Consider the following 23,475-nt stretch of genomic DNA (forward strand, 5'->3'; position numbering starts at 1 on the left):
AGCGTCAGTCGGAATGGTTTCCGAGGTATGATAATTATAAAGCTATGTACAGCTAAAACTCTTTGAAACTTTGGATTTTTTTGCCCCCGTAAACAAAGTTTCGGAGTGTATAGTTTTTGTCGTGTCCGTCCGTCCGTCTGTCTGTCTGTTTGACCTTGACCTTGGAGTTTGACCCACTTTTACACAAAAATTCCAGACTATTACTTTGGCTCTATCTTTTGAACAGTAGATGCCAGGTCATTTATATACTTCACATATATGTATTCTCTGTGGAAAGAAACAACCTTGATCTTTTGACCTTGACCTTGGAGATTTCCGTATTTGTGAAAAAACTTTATTGGCCATAACTTTTAAACGGTAAGGGATAGACCTTCATACATCACTTATGTAATCATCGTGAAAAGACTCTTTATCGGATATAAAGAACTTTGAAACTTTGACCTTGACCTTTGAGTTTGACTTACTTTTAAAAATCAAATCTTGACCATAACTTTTAAGGGTTAGGGATAGTGCTTTCATGCTTTACATATTTTAGCCGTGAGACAAAACCTTTCATTTGATAGCAAGACCTTTGACCTTCACCTTAGAGTTTGACTACTTTTTGAAATTTAACCTTGGCCATAACTTCTGAACGGTTAGGGCTAGAGCTTCCATATTTTACATAAAATAATGTATTCTTTGTGGCAAGACCTTTCATTGGATACCAATGACCTTGAACTTGTTGCTATTAGGGATTGAATACGGAAGGATATGGGGTAAGTAGAGAATGTATTCTGCTCAGCCCTTTGACTTTATTTGTCAACTTTCTGCATGGGACTTTTTGTTGCCATCCCTGCTCCGACTTTTGGCGCTGAAATTCAGATTTTTTAAAATTATCGTTCGCTAACATCCGGAGCAATCTGCAACGTCGAAAAAGACAAATGTCAACGGTTCAGTTTCTTGGAGAAAGCATTCCAATTACCAGATTTAATTTTTTAATTAATCAAAACGATAACTAGATAATGTAAGTTGCACGATCGCGCTCTTGCGCAGTTCTTATAGACATGTCTTTTTTTAGTTTCATAGGCGTCGGAAGTAAATCGAAAGTGGGGGGGGGGAGGATAAAGCAACTATAAAAGGTTAACCCCATTATGCCTATATTATGTATGTATTTGCAAAAAAGTGGAAGGCTTAGCAGCCCCCCCCCCCCCCCCCCCTCGTTCCGACGCCTATGAGTTAAATGTTTTGGAGATGACATTACTGATATAGTACGAAAGCCTATTAGGATCAATTTAGAGAGAAAAAAAAATTAAAAAGGCGTTATAACGCCTTTTGAAAAGGCGTAATAACGCGAAAAAGGCGTTATTACGCCTTTCCATTCCAAAAGGCGTTATAATGAATTTTTAAAAGGCGTTATAACGCCTTTCTAAAAGGCGTTATTACGCCTTTCCATTCTAGAAGGCGTTATTACGCCTTTCCAAAAGGCGTTATTACACCTTTCTAAAAGGCGTTATTACGCCTTTCAATTCTAGAAGGCGTTATTACGCCTTTCCAAAAGGCGTTATTACGCCTTCCTAAAAGGCGTTATTACGCCTTTCTAAAAGGCGTTATTTCGCCTTTCCATTCTAGAAGGCGTTATTACGCCTTTCTAAAAGGCGTTATTACACCTTTCTAAAAGGCGTTATTACACCTTTCAATTCTAGAAGGCGTTATTACGCCTTTCCAAAAGGCGTTATTACGCCTTCCTAAAAGGCGTTATTACGCCTTTCTAAAAGGTGTTATTACGCCTTTCTAAAAAGCGTTATTACGCCTTTCTAAAAGGCGTTATTTAGCTTTCTAAAAGGCGTTATTATGCCTTTCCAAAAAAGTTATTATGCTTTTTGAATAACCATTATTTTGCTATTAATAGCCCCCCCCCCTCCACACACACACACACACACACACTCCACTGGCCAAATTCGTGGGGGAAATACTCGCTAAAAATTTATTTAAGTGCAATAATTTGTCACAGTTTTACATACTGCAACAAAATGTTCAGGAACCTAGAAACCAATAGTTAATTATAATATTTGAACTGTAGCAAGACTTTTCCTCAAAAGTGTGTATGTTTGGAGGGGGTTTACCCCATTCGCACTCGTATTACTGGCCTACATGAAAAGGAAAAGGAAAAGGCGTTATCTTATGTTAATAAATATAGAAAGATTTAATTAAAACCATCTTTATTTATGCAATTCTCTATATTCCTGCAATCTCACTGACATCTGTTTGCATTCGTATTAAGAGAAGGCAACACTCTACTTGTGAAGATTTAGAATATAGGCAGACTTATCTTGGAGCTTTGCTTGCCATGTACAGTGTATTAAAATTTATGTCATTTGAAGATATTTTTCTCTCTTCTTGGAAAAAAGCAGGCAACTATTTGCATGGGTATAATGAGCAATTGAAATCAATGACCCTTGGTAGCGATGTGCCTGGTATGAAAGAAGGACTTAGTTGGTTCATCATTGAAAATATTTGACGCATTTAAAAATCTTTTTTCCTGGAAATCTAATTGATATCTGTTTAAATTATTTTTTTGAGAAATTAGTCCTATATCTAATTGTGAAATTCATGTCCCAAAGGTACGATTTCTGCATACACCCCCCCCCCCTCCCCTCGGATGGGCTAAATATGTTTACTTATGTATTGAAAGTAAAAGGCGTAATAACGCCTTTTGGAAAGTCGTAATAACGCCTTTTGGAAAGGCGTAATAACGCCTTTTGGAAAGGCATAATAACGCCTTTTAGAAAGGCGTTATAACGCCTTTTAAAAAGGCGTAATAACGCCTTTTGGAATGGAAAGGCGTAATAACGCTTTTCAAAAGGCGTTATAATGCCTTTTTTCGCGTTATTACGCCTTTTCGAAAGGCGTTATAACGCCTTTTAAATTTTTTTCTCTCTACATTAATCCTAATAGGCTTTCCTATAAGGCCCATTGACCTCTTTTTTTTCAAATCAGAATGAGATTGTGAGTTTGGTAATTGGTCCTTTGCCAGGCTTTGGTAAGGGGTTATTCTCTATTGAGAAGTTGATGGCTCGTTTTAACTCTCCCCCTCAAGTGGTTGAGGGAGAGTATTAAAACGAGCCATCAACTTCTCAATAGAGAATAGTCAGGGGTATGTTCGGCAGTCTGTATGACCAGTTTTACCGATCTCTGATAATTTTTTATTTATTTATTATTTATTGGCGCAATAATAAAAACACCTCCACCTTCCTAAAAAAAAAAGACAACAACATTTTCATAATTTACGCGTGGTTTTTTATATTTGGAAAATTTTTAAAGTAATGAAAGTTTGTTCGAATATTTTGCGATTCATATAACAAGCACCCGTCACGCCAATTTAGCATCTCTTGACGTTTTCGAAATCTCAACTATCATCTTTGCCTTCTTTGGAGTTAAATTTATTTATACCAGTGAAAGGTAGGACGGTTGATAATTGATATATTTTTCTAAGAATTATTGAGAATATCTTTCTATTTCATTTTGTCAGAAATATAGAAATTTAGATACGAGTAAGTGACTGTAACGTAAACAGGTAAACAGTGGTCCAGTCCAAAGACTATTTCTACCTACCAATCTAGACGAACTCCAAAAACGGCGTTAACGGAAGTGAGAATTTCAGCCCAGAAAAGACTCCAAAAAACGAGTCCAACGCATGCGCAGTTATATAAAAAACGGTGAAAAATCGTGAAAAGTGGGCTCTTATAAAAAGTGTTTTTGCAAAAAATTGGATTACCTTACAATAATGTAAGTTCTCAGAAATGATTAATAATAAATGGTTTTAGAGAACGTATTTGTTAGAATTTTGATTTCATGTGCAAATAGTTTTTAATTTCAAGTCAAAGTTGACCAACTTCGAGGTTCAACCAGACATCATACAAGTAGGATACAAAATACAAATTAAACAGTCGTAATCTTATGAAAACATCTCTGTGGTTGATAATTTGTTTGTAGTGACTAAGTTAGTCATTTTAGAACTTCTTTTACTGATTTTAGAAGTTTATTTTGTAAGTAAGGAACGCTGGCGAATTTTCAGTTCGAATTTCCTCTATTTTTCATGTCTATCGTGTACGAATAAATTTCAGCATGTTTAGATCAGCAATGAGCAACTGCATTGTAAATACATCTTACCAATAACTAAAAAAGTACTGAATTGATGGTTTTAATCATAAATAAGAGTCGATCAGGTGACAGTTATACATGAGAATCCATTCAGTTTCCACATTTCCTCCGAGGCTTTTTTGAAGAAAGTTCACGTTTCAAGTTAGATCAAATACAAAGAAAAATAAACGTTTGGGAATTAAATATATAATAAAAGGGAAAAATATGTAAAATTGAACAATGTAATATATATGTTGTAACTGTTAAACATTGACCGAATTTTTACCTATTTGTAATATTATTTCGTGATATGATCCTGTATGACATCTGAATATTGAGAGCGTTAGTTATCACTATCGCTACATACCTAATGTTTTCACATATGAATAGATATTATCATGAAAACATTGTTAGAATTATAATTTATGAGTTTAATTAAGAACTTAAAAAAGAACATTCTTTTAAAATTATGGTTAAAAAGTCTTCTCAAATCGAACCTGTTAATATATCTCTTCTCCGCCGCCAAAATTGTGCGGTTTTTCGTAAAAAAAAAAAAAACGATATATAAGTCTCTTAGAAGTAAATTTAAGCATCTTTATAGTAGGAATGGCATAAAATTTAAATCAAGGGGACATCCGACAATAAAGTTAGAAAATTAATTCTTGCCGACTTTATTGAATCCTGGTGTCGTACGTATATCCCAAATCACTATTATGCAAGAATACAGAGTGATAAATAAGTCAATAATCACTTAATAATTTAATGGGTACAATTCTTTATTCAACAAAAATTGAAATCCAGTCACAGTTCACTAAATACAGCCATTATTCAGTCGTATTTGTGGAGAAAGCGAACGACAATCCATCGTTTGTTTACACCGGAAGCCATTTTGCCGCAATGCATGACGGAGCCAAAGACTTCTTTTTTGGAGTTCACGCCGTTTTTGGAGTTCGTCTAGACTGCCTACGTAGCTATTATTTAAACCTATCCAAAGTAGAAAATCTAGCTATTTTGATGATATATTTTTACCTACTTTCTACTTTACTTGCATTTTGTGGCCGAACGGCGCAATATGGTGAGTACCAAATTTCTTGATAGTCACACTGATGATGGATATGACCAAAATTTGACCAAAAACTGATTACTTCGTCAATTAACAATTTTGCATAAAAACTAATGTAAAATTGAAGATTGTATGGATCGAATGCCAAATTAACATATATTCAAATATTTTTACCTATCTTCAAATAATTGAACCTATCTTCAAATTAAATGAAGATATGTACAATTGAATTAAAGATAGGTACAACTGAATTGAAGATAGTTGTAAATAATTATACCTATCTCTAAATAATTATACCTAGGTACAAATGAATTATAGCTATCTTTAATGGAATTACACCTATCTTCAATTCAATTAAAGATAGGTTCAATTGAATTATACCTATCTCTAATTCATTTGAAGATAGGTATAATTGATTTGAAGATAGATTCATATAAGACATATTATACCTAGGTTCAATTTGTTTTGTGTTGTTGAAAATAATGAACGCTTCCTTGGAGACAATATTGAACATGGAGAGAAACGCACAGAGCCTACAGAGCGACGACAACAAGGATGAAAGGAGAAATAAAGTTAAATTCAAAATGTGCAAAAAGCATCATATACTCATTAAAATATACATGTATATCATGTATGTATTCTTGTATGGCAGCCGGATGAATATTCGGATAAACGAAACTTTTGCGCCAGCTGGCATACCGGAAATGATGTATGATAAAGGGAGTAGTTATTATTGCCAATATCTTAGTAATTAAGGTAGGTCCGTACTTTCAGAATTTTCTGTCAAACTGTTTATTTTTCGATTTGAAAATCTTGAATAAGTCATAATCTAACTAAAACACCCATAAAAAACATATCTTTGCAGGTTAATTTACATGCAACATGTCTCGGAGTATATACCTCTTAAAATTCAACAGCCAAAATTCAACATATAGAAGTGTAACATCTTATTTTATTTAGCTGTGTACCAATTCACATCCAATTATTGTTAAAACTCAAGAAAATCATAAATATTCATTCGTCAAGAAAATATTTGAAATTTCTATTTGAAAACACTAAAAAATTGATGTTGATTCTGTCAAAATCTTTAGAGAAAAAGCTCAAAATATCTTTATTTTAAATATTCCTCAAAATCTTATATGTTTATATGCTATTTTTTCTTGACAATTATTTAGAATTATATCTAAGGTTAGCAAAAAAACATACTTTATTAAGGTTGACCAGAAAAATTTTACAAAACAGCCTTTTGAACACCTATACCCCCATTTTTGGAATATCTATTTTTTCAATCGTTCTTCGCAAAACTTATAAAAAAGTAAATTTAAAAAGGTGATATAGGCTAAAAATTAAAGATAAATAGATCTTAAGTTAGTTTGTTTAAAAAAATTAAAAAGCCTTAGGTCCATAAAGGCAATTTAGAATTCTCTGTATGTGTATGTATTAAATTATATATAGATCCTATGGACAGAGTGCAAAGTGGTTATTCCTATAAATAATGTACATTAAATGCTTTGTGTGCACAATGACACTATAATAATCAAATATATACTTGCTACATTATTTTCAATCATCAAAAAAGATTTTATTTCAATAGACAAGGATAATCAAAATTTTATATTGATGTGTGAAATTAAAACCGGATCTGTAAAAGTGTGGACCTGCCTTAAAAATAGGTAATGGTTAAATTCAGTTGTTCCTATCTTTAAATCAATTATACCTATCTTCAATCCTATCTTCAAATTAGGGCTGGGTATTGGCCGGAGATTTCGTATTGCGATATATTGCGATATTTTGAACTGTATTGCGATATGTATTGCAATATTTTCAACATAATAAAAATGGCATTTTTTCACTATATTTACTTTAATTTGCACGCAGAATGTACATAACCAAGATAAATAACCTACAAGGAAAAAAATCTTGTTGATTTCTTTAAGTTATGCTCTGAAATGCTCCCACAAAACAACTTCTGTCTTAATGTTTGGCTTAATAGCAAACATTCACAAGTCCATTTTTGTATTTAATGACAAAATTCCTTAATCTAAGCATATTGCCAATATATCGATATCATATTACAAAATCGTATTGCGATACGATATTTTTTGTCATTGTATTGCAATATATTGAAATATCGATATTATTGCCCAGCCCTACTTCAAATGAATTAAAGATAGGTATAATTGAATTGTACCTATCTCTAATTCAATTCATTTGAAGACAGGTACAATTATTTGAAGACAGGTACAAATATTTGAATATATGTTAATTTGGCATTCCATAAGATTGAGGAAGTAATCAATTTTTGGCCGAAATTTCGTTGTATTCATCATTAGTGTGAATGTATCAAAATAGATGGTATTCAACATGTTAATTGCGCCATTCGGTCTTTTGGCCACAAAATTCAGATAATACAAAAAGTATGTAAAAATACTACTTTGAGTAGGTTTAAATACCTACATAGCTATTAATAGCTACAGTACCGACCAGACCCAACATGACACAAAGCAGTCCCAGAGCAGTGCCAGGGACTACTTTCTGGGACTGCTAAAGCAGTCTCACAGCGGTCCCACAGCAGTCCCACAGCAGTCCCACAAAAAATTCGTTCTAAAGAAATAGTCTTTAGACCTGGTAAATATATCATGCTGTAAAAATCAGATAATAATATATTGAGTAAGCAAACGTATTAAACTATCTAGATATACATCACATCAGTAATTATAACATGGACATAAATAATGTTATTTATGCCACTTTATAGCGAGCGCAGCAAGCTCAATAGACTAACTTGTAAGAACAGAGGAAATTTGAAATGAAATCTGTACATACGTCAAGCAATTTTTATGTGAAACATTCCCAGAATTCCTTACTACCCAATGTCCTTTGTGGGAATAATAATAAATAAATAATAACGTAAAGCATAAAAGGCTTTCATTTTGTAAAATTCTTTCAAAGAAACAAAAAATAACTGCAATGTTTTTCGACCAAAATTGCGCTAGGTCTATAGTTTCAACCAGACACTCGGCTGTCTCCGTAAGCTCAGACGAGCTCCATGACAGCGTGTGACATCACAGATAGTCGAGATGTCTCATACGGCTTGATGTTTGAAGTGGCTGATCAATTTTTCAAGTGTTTTTGATGGTACAACTGCGCTCGCACCAACGGTCACATGTAAAACATATTACATATACCTTTTTTATTCAAATTCTTTAAGTAGTACTTCTAACAATTGGTATTATACTGTGACAAGAAAACATGAAAGAGCAAATAAATTCGAAATCAAAATTTGTCAGCTGAGGTACTACTAGTAACTTACGAACCTTCTACTGACTGAGCTGCCGAAGGAAAATTTTTAAATTTTGAATATGAATTTACCCGATATTAGACAAATGTTGAATTTATAATAAAGGGCAGTTTATAAATACAGACAAAAAATTGAAGAGAAAATTCTGAAGATTGCATTGAAGTAACTAAGTTATGACAATTAGAAATAAATCATTGCTTAAAATTATATATTTGTCAATTTCATATTGAAACTTTTGAATAACCAATAAATCAATGTAATTCAACAGCAGCTTTAGTGCTAATAGACATGGACCTAAACTCACCTTCATAGATATGATTTTCATAAAGGAAACTTTTCATCTTTAAGGTAACCCTCAACATGGATGAAGGAAAAAGTACAGAAAACGAAAGTAATAATGTTACTGATATTCCGTTAGAAGAAAAGGGAGACACTGCAGATTCTAAAGAAAATAAGTTGGTTACAAAGGCAGAAAAATTAACTGGGGTGGAAAAGTCAACCATTGAAGAGCCACAATCCAGGGATGAAACAGTGTCTTTTCCAGAGAGCGGTAATGAAGAGAACAAAGATTTGTTGACACTTCATCGACAGCCAGGGGATGGTGAGCATGAAGAAGAGGAGACGACACAGAAAGCAGGGACAGCTGATAAAGAAAAAGAGACCGCACAGAAAACAGGGACAGAAGACGTCATCGAGGAGGAAGATGGTACTGTGTTTACTCCTGTTCATATTTTTTTGTCAGGAATTTCTTGAATCATTGCTTTGCTTGGTTTTTTCCACATTTATTAAATTTTACAGATTATTTTTTTCTGAAGGAGTAGTAAAGTGCTCACCTTCTACAGTTTTGGCCCATGAGTTTCAGTATAACTTGAACTCAAGAAGATGACACAAAATACATAATTTGAGGGATTTGTTTAATAATGTTGCAATATTTATTGAAAATACGAATTTCTTACAAATTTCTCAAAACTCATTCTAGAGTCTTTGTTCATTGCTGCATAACTAAACAACAAGTAGACTTACTGATATACTATACATTATTGACTTTTGAATGTAAGACACGTTTTTTCATTGGTGTTAAATTTTTATTAAAAAATTGCAAAAGTCTCTTTAGGCCAGAGTTTTTTTATTTTCTGTTTAACGGGAAGCGCCGACCCAATTTCTTCAAAATACCGAATAAAAATAAAAGAGGTCAATTTCACTTTTATTTTTAAAATACCCGCCGACTGTGTCATTCATTGATGGTTTGAAATAAAATCGGGTTTGATGTACACCTATTTCTAAAGAATCATGTAAACGTTTGACAAAGTCTGTGTTGATCAAAGTCTTTTACGAGCGTCTTGCTGATTACGATGTCGTAACCAGTTTAAGGAACTAGTTTATCACACTTGGTTACAGACTACTAATTTTACCCCTATTTCATTGACCACTCAAGTAGTTCCAGTTTAAAAATAGAGGTTTTTTCTTAAAAATTCTTTGGGGTGTTTCTGGGGTGAACTGATGTTATTTTTGGGTATAGATGGAAAGGAGAGGGTTTGAAAAAAAATATAAAATTGTTAATATGTGAAATTTTGCACTTGCGCGCGTAGTAGGAAGGGTGTAAAGAGGCCCATATTTACCCTTTCCCCGAAGAGAAAGTGAAAAAAGCAGGGTAGGGGTTATTTGCGATGCCTTAGCAGGAACTGCATGCGATGAATTTTCCTGAGAGTCTGAAAAATTTTTGGACTTGAATTCTTCTTACTCTGTGCCAAGTTTCAGGTAAGTTGAGCTGGTGTAATTTTTTTAATCATTTTTTATAGTATAAAGGAATGTATAGCAAAATAATTGGTAGTCTGTGTCCTATGAGGCCAAAGGTCAAATCTCACGTTAATCAATTTACTGGCACTTTTTGGATAATTTGGAACTAATTATGCAAATTGTTGACAAATTTTATGGAAAAAATTGTATTTTGGAGAAGTTAAATGGATTTAAATAATTGAAAAGGGGGAGGGGGGCACCTGCTCGGCTTGTCAAAGGGATGACGTAATGTGTGCAATTGATGTGTGTCAAACATTTATGCAATATGAATTTTGATTCTATATATAATGTTGTAGGTGACATAAAACCCATTCCTCACCTATCCTGCTATTTTAAATGCCAAATGGAGTTCAAAAACCAAGGTATGTTTTAAACATTTGATTGTTCAGATTACACTGTTGTTAATAGGAAAGTAATGCCTAATTTCTCAAAACTTTGGCTACTTGGTGTCTGTAATTATAGTTGACACAGTTACTTATTAATTTGACACAATTACTTATTAATTATGAATGTGAACTAAAGTTGAAATTCTTAAAAATTTATTTTTTTTCAGTGGCTCATTTCTAGCTGACTGATGTGGGATTGCAAGCAGTTATAGCCTGGATGTGTGGCTTCATAAAAAATCAGGCCAGTTGCCAGTCAGAAGTGAACAATTTTGTACCAGTAGCAGAGACAATGATCATTCAGAAAACAAGATACAGCTGTCAACAATATTACAGTCCACAACAGCCAAGTTAAAGGTATATAGTCAACTGACTCTAAAGTTTGTATTATTTTTTTTTTTGTGCTTGATTTCTTTTTTACACTGTTTTCATCTGTCCTCATCATCTCTTGCCAATCAATGTGTACTCTCTGAAACTTTCTCTTTTTCCTTCTTCTTTTGAAATTGAATATCTACTGTCTGATTGCTGGCATTGATCTGTGATTGTCCAAGACAGGGGAGGTCAGTAAGGTGCTCAACATTTCATATGGGATGTTTGGTCCTACTGACTTCTTCTACTCTTGTGGCATCTTGGACATCACTGTCGGTGGTCGCATATCAGACAAAATCATCATTTTTTTGACAAGGGCATGTGTTTTCAAGATTTTGGATAAACACTGTGCAGAAATAGTGATACACAAGACAGACAGAATTTATGTACTCCATTTTAATAGAAACTTCTCTAACACCCCCCCCCCCCCTCCCTGTTTTAGCTTCCAAGCATCTCCAGGAGTGATTATAGGTGACACAGGCATGGTATATTTTCTATGCTGAACCATTGAAAGTATATAGACATGCTTTTTAATCATTTTGGTTTTTTTTGGTACCTTTACAGTGCAGAGTTGCCTCCCCTTTTTCTACAGCAGCCTGAAGAATGTATGTAGGTAAAATGCATATATAAATTCCTTTTCTTGTAAATTCAGAATTATAGAATCCAAAATTTCACAGAATTTTTGGTATTTATTATCTAATAATGCATATTGTTACAAGAAATACCCATCAAAGAAGTCTTAATATGACCAGGGATAATCCAATTAGAGTAGTAAGTACCACTTCCTGACATAGGCTGAATTGACCAGGTTGGATAATCTGCTTATAACAAAGGTATTAATCTCTTTCCCTTAACTTTTATACTAATTTTTTATAGCCTATATATTGTAGAATTTTTTAATATTTGTTTTACTAAAATTAAAATGTGCTAAATATTTTTATTTTTAATATTTCCAAGAATTTTATGCTTTTTGAAGGTATTTTTTTGAAAAATTGTTTAAAATATTTACTTATGCAATAGGTTAAGTTTTGTTCTTGAAATTTGTGTAGGACATATATATCTAGTATACAAAAATATAAGGAAAGAAAATAACTGTCATGCATGTGAGATGTGAGCATTTCAAATCTGAGAACTGTGTGCCTAATGCTTATTTTACCCTCTGATTTAAGGTGTTCCAGCACATCAATTAAAGGGCCATAACTCTGCTTAGGAATCATCAATTTCAATGAAACTTCACCGGCCACTTTGTAAATACAAAAGACTCCAGCAAGTCAAATGTCAGCAAAATCAGACAAGGTTTGTGTCCTTATTAGGTTACAGACTACTAATTTTACCCCTATTTCATTGACCACTCAAGTAGTTCCAGTTTAAAAATAGAGGTTTTTTCTTAAAAATTCTTTGGGGTGTTTCTGGGGTGAACTGATGTTATTTTTGGGTATAGATGGAAAGGAGAGGGTTTGAAAAAAAATATAAAATTGTTAATATGTGAAATTTTGCACTTGCGCGCGTAGTAGGAAGGGTGTAAAGAGGCCCATATTTACCCTTTCCCCGAAGAGAAAGTGAAAAAAGCAGGGTAGGGGTTATTTGCGATGCCTTAGCAGGAACTGCATGCGATGAATTTTCCTGAGAGTCTGAAAAATTTTTGGACTTGAATTCTTCTTACTCTGTGCCAAGTTTCAGGTAAGTTGAGCTGGTGTAATTTTTTTAATCATTTTTTATAGTATAAAGGAATGTATAGCAAAATAATTGGTAGTCTGTGTCCACTTCGCGGGTTCTATTAGCACTGGTTCTCTGCCCTTGATTCCAGTCGCTGCCGCTAGGAATTACAAGTTGGTTTTTTAGGGCGCTTGCGCCCGTTAACCAATGTCAGGGTACCAGTCTAGGGTTCTATCAAGTTATCAAGAAGCAAGAACGTCATTTCAAGTCGAAGACATTAATAGACGGTTATTTTAAATCCATTGATGATGAAAACAAGCAAGTTCTTGAAATGGGAGTTAAAGCATAGACAACCTAAATACACCAGATACACATTGAACTGTGGAGCATGTGTCCAAATAGTTGGGGTAAGTTTTGAGACGTTGTCTTGATAATGATATAAACTTTCTGTAAACATTTTTGAGTGTTTAGCACTTTTATATGTTTTTTTTTCTTTTAAAGATGTTTGCATTCTAGATTTAATTTAATCACATATGGTACATAACAAGTGGAGGTAAAATTCGCGGCAAAATTTTATTTTACAATGAATTGTGTCTAACTAATTATAGGGACATAAAATGATGATTAAAATATTTTAGATACGAGTCCATGTCTATTTGGATGAATAAAATGAGGCTAGGATTCCTACAGAATTAAAAGAGTTGGTATAAAATACTGACAAGTGAAGTGACAGCTATATTGGAGTAGCACATATCCTGTGGAAAGGTAAGGATAGAAAGAAGTGGACAATTGAATACTTTAGTGCAAAATGGACAAAGAACGATACTATTGTTATTTATTTTTATCTAAGAAAAAACTCGTAAAATATCTGTATCTTCATTTAGAAAAGGAAATAATCTCATGTAAATAGTTGTTTTTTTCTACTTTCCACCATTTACTACATGAATTTGATTAGCTAATAAAGTATCATAAAGGAACTTTTTTTTTTTTGCAGTTTGATTTCTTGGCAGAGACCCAACCATATGTGAAGAGTTCAGAAGACTTCCATGATGACTTTGCTGTTGTTCATCAAAAAGTTCAGCTGACAAATTTCCATTCAGAACCTCAATAATGTGTTATCCCTTTATACTAAGATAGCATTGTCAAGTTAGCTATCAACCCCACTGCTTTTTTTTAACTTCTGTTAAATCATAATATACATGTAGCTTAAAACATTTCTCATCTTTACCTTTACAAATTTTATACAATAGTTAGATGGTCACTTGAAGACCTGTGTAAAATTTTAAGCAGTGTGTTTTTTTCTCTCAACTGTGTTTATCCGACATTATTGTTGCTGTATAACAAATGTAAATTATAATATTATATTGGTTTGCTTTCATACTAGAAAAAATGTGCAAGTGTGATTATCTTTTTATCTGTATTTGAAATCCTAATACATTATAAACAAAATTGTATTGTGTTTTCTTTCGTTTTTCAACATTTAAATGAAAAAAAAAATTCATACCAATTTTTGGTTTTATTTTTATTATGGCCCCCACTCGACAAATTTTGATCTTTTATTTTTATTTTTATTTCGTCCCCTCGACCCAATTTTTTCTGAAAAATTCCCGTTAAACAGAAAATAAAAAAACTCTGGCCTTACAATAAATGTTTAAGTACAATGTATGCTGAAAGCAATATGAGCTGCATTTTTGAGAATTTTATTTTGCTGGTAAAATGTGTTATAATTAATTTGTATGTAATTTAAACCCTTATGATCAATAAGACCAAAATAAAGTTCATAAATGTTTCTGAAGAAATATTTCTGTACGATCGAATATACAGTATTATGTAAGATATCATTATTGTACAGGACAACAATAATGCAATTTTGCTTCAATCAAAGCTTATAATTAAAAAAGTTTTTCCATTGCAAATTTGAACAACAGAAGTTCATAAATGTTCTATTTCATGTCATTGAAACAGTTAATTACAAATTTGCAACAAAATTTTTCGATGTCAAACATGCAGTTCATATTGTTTTAATGTCTATACATGTACCTTAACTTAATAGAAATGTGAATCCTGTAGAATGTGAAAGTTCCTTTAGATATATTTTTTTACCAGATGAAGGGATTGATGTATCAGATGGCAGTGATCTGGACGGAGAGGGGAGGATCAAGCTTTTTAAAAGAGGTTTAGAAATGGAGAAGAAAGAGAAACTGAAATCAGCACTCAAGTGTTACATGGCTTGTCTGCGGGGACTTAAACCTCACTCTAACTTCCCTCTACTGCCACAGTGCCTTAGAAATGTAAGTACATGTTGTACCATGTTTTAGTATAGAAAGAAATGAATATATGTAAGAAATGATATTGGTGTGTTATTTAAAATTTCAAGTTTACTGGTTTACAGTATTACATTGTTTCCCTTTTCTGATAGATTGCAGATATATTTTACAGACAAGAAGAGTGTATCCTTTCAATTTAGTGTAGAAAAGCAATAATGTTGCCTCTTATTGTTATGAAACAAAGTGGTTTTATTTCTTTTCAAGCCATTTACCATTTAGCTACATTTTAAGATATTTGAATTTGAGAGGTTCAAATTCAAACTTACCTCTCTGTTTCTTGCACTTGCGCTTTTATGGCCCCCATAATACCGGTAAATGGTTCCCAGAGATTTCTTTTGGAATTGTCTTATCCTTAACACTGTAATCAGATGAGAAAGCTATACACTTTATTCAAGCTGAAAAGATTTACTATGAATCTGCTCTGATAGACACCACAGATATACAGAAAAAGCTAGGTAAGTGGAAAAAAACTAGTGGGTAATATTATGGGACATTTTCTGTCATAAACTAGAGTGAGAGCAGAGTATTGTAATTGTGGGGAAATTAAGTAATATTTTAAACTACCTGCATAAATAAAGGATCTCCCATGATTTGTGGTTGAAAATGACTCTTATCCAACAATTTGGGATATCATTGGAGATTCTTTTTATCCTAGTCATGTTTTATACACCACTATGAATATTTTACTGTTTTCATATATACAGGTATATGAATCCACTTTATATTACTTCATCACTCTTATGCGAAACCCATTGTGATGTCACAAATATGGGATATGAAAAAAATATTCAATGAATGATATTCACAGAATAAAGGGGTTAACTTTGGATAAAAAAGAAATATGTGTTATCATTAATATATGCATAAAAATCTTTATAAAGCTTGAGTTCAGTATGAAATTAGGTAACCGTATGTACAGTGTACATTTAAATGAGTTCTTTATTTTAAACAGAAGATGCTCAGAAAGACCAAGAACTTCCCGCTGGTGTCTCAGAGGAGACAGTTCGAGCTGATGAGTTCGAAGAACTGGCCAGAATTTGTCTCGATGAAAAGCAGTAAGGTTTTGATAATAGATAGGAATTTTGCATATAGATGAGTATGATCTTATGGTTGTTCGAAAAGTAGTGTCACTCTATTTGGTGCAATCAATTAAGTTTATTTATAAAATATAAAATGCTATGTTTTGTTTTAAATGATATGTGAAAAAATATTACAGACCACAGCTGGCTTTGGAATATGCAGGAAAGGTAAGGTACAGATGTTACTCATCCCACAGTAGTGAATTTTTTTCTAATTTGCAAATAATCTTGAAGAAAAATATTTGGAAATGTGTAGCATTTTCATGAAAGATAGACTCAGGGTTGTTCATGAAATCTTAACAATGAAGCCCACATTAGGGGGTCAAAGTTATATATGTTAATATCTCAAATTTATTTCATGGAAATCTAAATTTTGCTTTGACTGCTTTGGTTTTTAGATTAGTTATTTTATCAAACAGGCCACAAAGATTAGGCAGAGTGCGCTGGGAGATAATCACCCAATTACTATAAATAGCCTGGACTTCTTCACACAAGTGTATGCTGAGGCAGGAGCTGACCAGTATCAGGGTAGGTATAAACTGACTGATTGACAGACAAACAGACAATGTGACTGACACACTGGAAAACACTCAGACTGACAAACTGACAATGTGACAAAACAGTCGGACTGACAAACAGACAAGGGGACTGACACACTGGAAAACAGACAGACTGACACACAGACGGTGTCACTGACACACTAGAAAACAGTCGGACTGACAGATAAACAGACAAGGTGACTGACACACTGGAAAACAATCAGACTGACAGACAGTCAGACAATGTCACTGACACATTGAAAAGCACTCTGACTGACAGACAAACAGACAATGTGACTGACACACTGAAAGCACTCAGACTGACAGACAAACAGATAATGCCACTGACACACTGGAAAACACTCAGACTGACAGACAAAGAGACAAAGTGACTGATACACTGGAAAACACTCAGACTGACAAACAGACAATGTGACTGATACACTGGAAAACACTCAGACTGACAGACAAAACAGACAATGTCACTGACACTGGAGGACAGTCAGACTGACAGACAAACAGACATTGACACTGACAGACTGGAAAACACTCAGACTGACAGACAAACATACAAGTTGACTGACGCACAAGAAGACAGTCAGATTGACAGACAAACAGAGTGAGACAGTGTCACTGACACACTGGAAAACAGACAGACTGACAGGCAAACAATGTAACTGGCACACTGGATATTAACCAATCATTTCCAAATATGACAATGGACCATTTCTGATTTTTCACAGATAACCAAACAAGATAACAACATTGTCATTATCATTAAAAAAAATTTTTAGGTTGACAAAGAGATTTTTTTTTTAAAATGCCTATATGATATCTCATATGTCTGTACCAGAGACACAAAGAAAATATTTTACTGTTGTTTTATTTTCTATTTTATCAGATAGCATGAAAAAATTTGAAAATCAAGAAGATATAGACATTAATGACCCTAGTGCTCACGCAGAGGTTCCTGGGACTCCAGGGAAAGAACCCCAGTCCATCCTTAGGAGAAGAAAACCAGGTATACATACATTGTATTCCTGTTGTTTGCTTGGACAGTGGGAGGTTACAATTGAAAGATTCACTCTTTATACCCACTGCAAATAGAGTTTTGTGGGGCATTGCTCATCTCTATGTGCAATCTTGTCCAGCTATAGCTTTGTAATGTCGAGTCTTTGGAAGCTCATAGAGGGTACAGAGATTGATGTTGACCTGTGGATCTGTATTGACCTTAACCCAAGGTCATTCCTGCAAGTTAGAGAAAATTGACATTCTTGTCCAGTGTAACTTCTAAAGAAGAATTAATGAATGTTTGTACAAAGATTGTTTAGGGAGCTTACTCACAGTACCTTGAGTTTATTGATAAAATAAATGAAAACTGTATTACTTCAGTAAACCCAGATTTGAATATTTCAGGAGAAAAGGATGCAGAGAAGAGAGTTCGGTTTGAGGAGTCTGTAATCCAAAATGAGGATGGTATGTTTTATATTCAAGTTTCTATAATGACTTCCATATAAATTTTATACCAAAGTTTAAGGCCATATCATCCTATTTTCACTACATTTTTTGAAATTATTTTTTGGGAGTGAAGAAAATTTTTAAGATTCTAATTTTGCTTTTGAGAGAAAAATGCATTAAATTCTCAATATATGTTATAGAAACGCTTAAAATCGTTGCCATGAAAGAGGTTCATAGGATTTGTAGATAATTTTGATATGTATAATACATTGCATATGTGAAATTGTATTAACATGATGAGGAATAATGATACAAAAGAGGAACAATTTTTTATACTAGTTTCAAAGTAAAAAGATTTACATGTATACTGTTTATTTCAGAGGAACAGTGTGCCAAGATATTTGTGTGGATCCTATTTGCGATATGTGGGGTGGTTCTGTTAATTCTGGGGTTGTACCTCTACTGCCATCTCTCCTCGGGGAGCACCTGTACGTCCTACAAACACCAGATCAAGTACGTCTGGGACCGGGTCAAGTACTACTACTACCACTACACACAGTCCAAACTCAAGAAGTTTGTCTGAGTCAAACTCGCAAGACTTGTCCCAAGTCAAAACAAGTCAAACTCACAAGACTTTGTCACATTATATTTGTTTCTTACTGAACAAAAGTGATACTGTAGATTACCAAATTTCAGGACACATCATATTTGTGAAATAGTTAATTGGTGTTCATAAGTGAGACAAATTTTTTACAAATTCTGGTTATTGTTGTACATGTGTATAACATTCAAGTTTTGAAAAATATATACATGAATGACATTTTTAAAGCAACTTATTTGGTCTCACATAATTATCTGAAAATAATGTTTTTGTGTATAAAAAGGGATTAACAATAACAAAATTTTATTCTACTGTAATCTGGTATTAATCTTTGTATTGTGGAAAGGACTTGTATAGGCAGTGCCTGCTGTCCGATCCTGTTATGTTCAATCATAATAAAATATTGTTTAAATAAATACCGGTAAATACATGGTATTAATATCTTACTATAGAGAATTATCTCTTGCTTTTCTCAGGGCTTTGTCATGGCTGTAAGAATTCTCAATATCAAAATATGTTTAATTTTCAGCAGAATTTTTATCACTTCTAACATGACATAATATTATTGCAAAAGAGCTGAATTCAATCTGATACATGTACCAGTACATGTATATATTGCTTTGGGTTGTTTTATTGTCTATATTAAACAAGTAATTCAGCTTCTAGCTTTCAAATGTACACTGTCAAAAACAAAGTTTTCATTATACACATGTACATGTATTTGAAAGTAAACATATGATGATCTTTAAACCGGGGTACAATACACTTATCACTGTGTCATACTTGTTGAAGCAGCTGATATGTATCTTAAACTTTAACTATGTTTGGGAACTGCATGTTTAACTCCATCATTTATATTTCTACATGAAGAAGATAAAAATGTTTCATAAATTGTCATGTTGAATATAGAAGTGACTTTGTGCATTGTCATCTTAAGCCACAAAATAATATTAATTTTTCTTCTTCTTCTGGCAAGGAGTTGACCTCTGATAAGAGTGCTGATGATTCTGGCATTTGGGTTAATTATATGCCTTTATCTGCAGGGAAAAAATTGAGATGTTATGTTGAATATCTAAGAAAGCATCCATCTGTAGTTTTACAGCTACCATTCACCTTTTAAATTTTTATTATATAAAATATAAAAATGTATTTAAAATACTGTACATGTGTAGGAATTTTTTGAAAAAACATAAAATGTAAGTCTGTTTTTTCAGTGTTTAGTAATTTCAGTTATTTTTTTTTTTACATGAATTTGACAAAATGTGATAGGAGTTCTGTGATTCATGCATTTTGATAGAAGTGGAGGAAGGATGATATGCAATGTCATTTTAATTACTCTATTTATATGTTTAGATATATGTTTACATATCTACTGATATTCTACTTTACGCTTTCTAGTCGATCTCATCTGTCCAATGTGTTGTACTCTTGTTATGTGTTAATTGTTTACAGTTCTTATCAATTTTTATCACTTTAACAAGATGCTGTAGATATACATGTACCTATATTTTTCTGTAACATTGTTACACTTGGTGTAGATTTAGTTGAACTTTCAGCTCACCTTATGGGTGTCACAGTTTGTTTATATACATGTAGTTAATTCAGCTGCTGAACTGTAGTTAATTTATCTGTTGAACTGCACAAAATTTTATGGTGGTCTTTTGTATATATTTCTTAAAGTATATGATCTCAATGTTCAGGGTGGGACCAAAATTAAAAATGATTTGACATGGGCATTCATTTTCTTATTCAATACATTGGTATATGAAACACTGAAAATATTCTTTTCTCCCAAAAGAATTAAGTTTATATTTTTCTTAAATGATCACTGCATCAGACATTTTAATAAAGACATATGCCATCTTAATTGATCATGGTTCAGTGTATTTTATTGTATCTAAAGTTGTACATGGTGTTTTTTTAAAACTTGATACAATACCACTGTGGTGTAGAGTTATCCTCTTCATGCTTTTATATATATATATATATATTTTTCTTGCATTTAGTCTGTGAATCAAGTTCTAAGATATATATTCAGTTAATGTAATGTTCAGACTTGCTAACACATATAATTCAAAGGTGACCATATTTCTTATCATGCATGGATATTGTATTTACTGAATATTAACCAAAATTGCTGCACAGTTGCTTCAGAAATATTTTTCTCATATAGTTCAGTCATTAAATGTGATTTGATGAATAATAAATACAGCACAATGAAATGTGTTCCAAGTATTGCAAGAAATTTACTTTTGTGCAATTTATGACAATGGCTTGATCATTTTGAAAGTAAATTTCTGTTGATCAATACCATTAGTGATTAAGTTATCTGACAATGTATGACAGATCATGGGAAAATAAGTATATTGCATGTTATTACAATGGCATTGTCTCAAAATAATAAGCTATACACTGATTTTCAGAATATCTATCATTTCTGAAAGAGTTGGAAAAAGGCTAAGTGCATTTGAATTGACTTGTTGCAGTTTTGTTTAAATGATTTTTTTTTTAAATTGTCTTCTTTCAATGTTACAACTAATCCAATGGCTATTTTATAGAGATTTATTTTATACATCAAATTCTTTCATTAAAATATTACAAGCTTAAATTCAGTTTTGTTTATATTTGTACAATTAATATTATTCAAAGACAGAAATGAGGTCAAAATGAACTAATATTGCTTTTGGTAATACAGATTATTAACTCCACTCATTTATAGAAGCAAAGCTCTTCCAGTTTGCTTTTAGAATTATGAAAGTGTGTTTTTGTGAGTTAAAAGGTTAAGGTCACAACATTAAAATATTTTTAAAAAAAAAAAGTATTTTAAAGTAGTTGTCAATATTATTGCCTCTGAAACTGAGGACTCGGGGGCATATAGTTTTTGGTCTACATGTATTTGTCCACAGAGACATTGACTTTGGCCAACTTTTGAACATTTGGTGCTAGGGCCTTTATATTCCTTGTTTATACAAGATATACCTTTCTTTACTTACCTACTGTAGAATCCTTAATTTATGCACATATTTACCGCGGTAATATAAAATAGCTCTTAGATGTCAAATTGCAAGCAATAATTTGTGAGTAATGGTTTATCTAGAGAGCGTCACTATATATAGAATTAACAGGAGGCCCATGGGCCTTATAGGTCACCTGAGTTTCATGTAACAACTTTCCAAGAATTGAATTTGATTCGTGTTTAAAACCGAGGCCATGAAATTCACAATTTTGAAAGAGGCACCATTGCTTATCGTAACTATACACTTAGCATGCTTACTTTGGTTACTTAATACCCAGATATAGTTACTTAATACCCAGATATAGATCAGAGAACAAAGAGAAAATGCATTTCCACTTCATTACCAGTTGTGCACTCCATCACACAAGAACCACTGACCCTGGGACCATTTTTTTTTAATATTTCAAAATTTTGGAAATTTTATCATAAATTTTATTTCATCATAAATGGTTTATTAATACCAAAGTCCAGATTTCAAAGAATAATTTTTTTTTTCAGACTATGTACCCCCCCCCCGTCCAAGTACCCCTGACCCAGGGGCCCTGAAATTAGCCATTTTGGAAGAGGCAGCTTTTTTCATCATATATATATACTTTGATCATAAATACATACTTAGATAAGTAAATTAACAAAATGTCAACAGAATGTTACCAAAGGAATGTTAAGTAAACTTGCCAGAATGTTAAGTATATTAACAGAATGTAAACTAACAGAATGTGAACTAGTCAGAATGTTAAGTAAACTTGGCATAATGTAAACCATAAACTAGGCAGTGTTAAGTAAACTAGCCAAAGCATTAAGTAAACTAGCCAGAATGTTAAGTAAACTAACAGAACATAAACTAGTCAGAATGCTAAGTAAACTTGGCAGAATGTAAACTAATGTAAACAACGCTGAGTGTTAAGTAAACTAGGCACAGTGTTGAGTACACTAGCAAGAATTTTAAGTAAACGAGGCAGAATGTAAACTAACAAAACGTAAAAAGGCAGAGTGTTGAGTAAACATTGTTAAGAAAACTAGGCAGAGCGTTAAGTAAATTAGCCAAAATGTTTAGTTAACTAGCCAAAATGTGAAGTAAATTAACAGAACATAAACTTATAGAAAGTAAACTAGCCAGAGTGTTAAGTAAACGTACAGAATGTAAACTAGCCAGTGTTAAGTAAACTTGTTAGAATGTAAAGTAAACAACATAACGTAAACTAACAGATGTAAATTAACAGACCATAAACTATCCAGGAGGAGAGAGGAAGACTATCAAAGAAATAATGCACTAGCTTTCACAATATGATCAATATAGCCCCGCCCTAGTTTGACTGCTTGATGTCCAGGAGTGGACATTTTTAAAAATTGCATTAATTTTGGTGGTTTAAGCCCCATTCCTCAGGCCCCAGGGGGCAGGGACCATGAAATTAAAGAAATTTGTTCCCCTTCACCCATAGATGCTGTATATGAAATTTGGTTGAAATAGGTTCAGTGGTTCCAGAGAGAAAGCTAAAAATTTTCAAAATTAGGAAAGACATAAAACAACGGATGAAAACAGATAGAATAGGTCACCTGATTGACTCAGGTAGCCTAAAAAGTGAATATAATTTTATTTTCAGGAAGGTTTTTCTTACAAAAATTACAATTATTGATTCCTTGTGTTTATTAAGGAATTAACCTTTAATTAATTAAGAGATATTGAGAATTTCTTCAAAATACATGTACATGTATTAATTGTATTTACAAGCATTATAGTTTCCAAAAATGTTTTCTAGAGCAAATAAA

At 32.7% G+C, this 23,475-nt stretch overlaps 1 protein-coding gene and 1 long non-coding RNA gene across 2 annotated transcripts; both read left to right on the plus strand.

The window, feature by feature from the left end:
- The first annotated feature begins 3,404 nt into the window (after positions 1-3,404).
- Positions 3,405-18,927, plus strand: LOC134254647 (consortin-like). Its single transcript, XM_062737184.1, has 11 exons — positions 3,405-3,438; positions 8,832-9,189; positions 14,795-14,979; positions 15,108-15,138; positions 15,384-15,470; positions 15,968-16,070; positions 16,232-16,262; positions 16,514-16,622; positions 17,535-17,654; positions 18,050-18,109; positions 18,472-18,927. The coding sequence occupies exons 2-11, from the start codon at positions 8,844-8,846 to the stop codon at positions 18,672-18,674; spliced, it is 1,275 nt and encodes a 424-aa protein (XP_062593168.1). The 5' UTR covers positions 3,405-3,438; positions 8,832-8,843; the 3' UTR covers positions 18,675-18,927.
- On the plus strand, positions 12,963-13,910 carry LOC134254655 (uncharacterized). The gene is made up of 3 exons (XR_009989348.1): positions 12,963-13,095; positions 13,327-13,453; positions 13,683-13,910. It is a non-coding gene; the product is annotated as an uncharacterized LOC134254655 (long non-coding RNA).
- Positions 18,928-23,475: the final 4,548 nt, after the last annotated feature.

The sequence above is a fragment of the Saccostrea cucullata genome, unplaced genomic scaffold (genome assembly GCF_032062105.1).
Source record: "Saccostrea cucullata isolate Sc308-1 unplaced genomic scaffold, CSIRO_AGI_Scuc_v1 ctg1236, whole genome shotgun sequence".
Taxonomy (NCBI): Eukaryota; Metazoa; Mollusca; class Bivalvia; order Ostreida; family Ostreidae; genus Saccostrea; species Saccostrea cuccullata.

Bases quoted from the DNA above. Each gene is read 5' to 3' on its own strand.
- LOC134254647 (XM_062737184.1), top strand. From the start codon at position 8,844: ATGGATGAAGGAAAAAGTACAGAAAACGAAAGTAATAATGTTACTGAT. The intron at 15,139-15,383 runs GTATCCTTTCAA...CACTGTAATCAG, and splicing joins ATTTTACAGACAAGAAGAGT to ATGAGAAAGCTATACACTTT. The intron at 15,471-15,967 runs GTAAGTGGAAAA...TATTTTAAACAG, and splicing joins AGATATACAGAAAAAGCTAG to AAGATGCTCAGAAAGACCAA.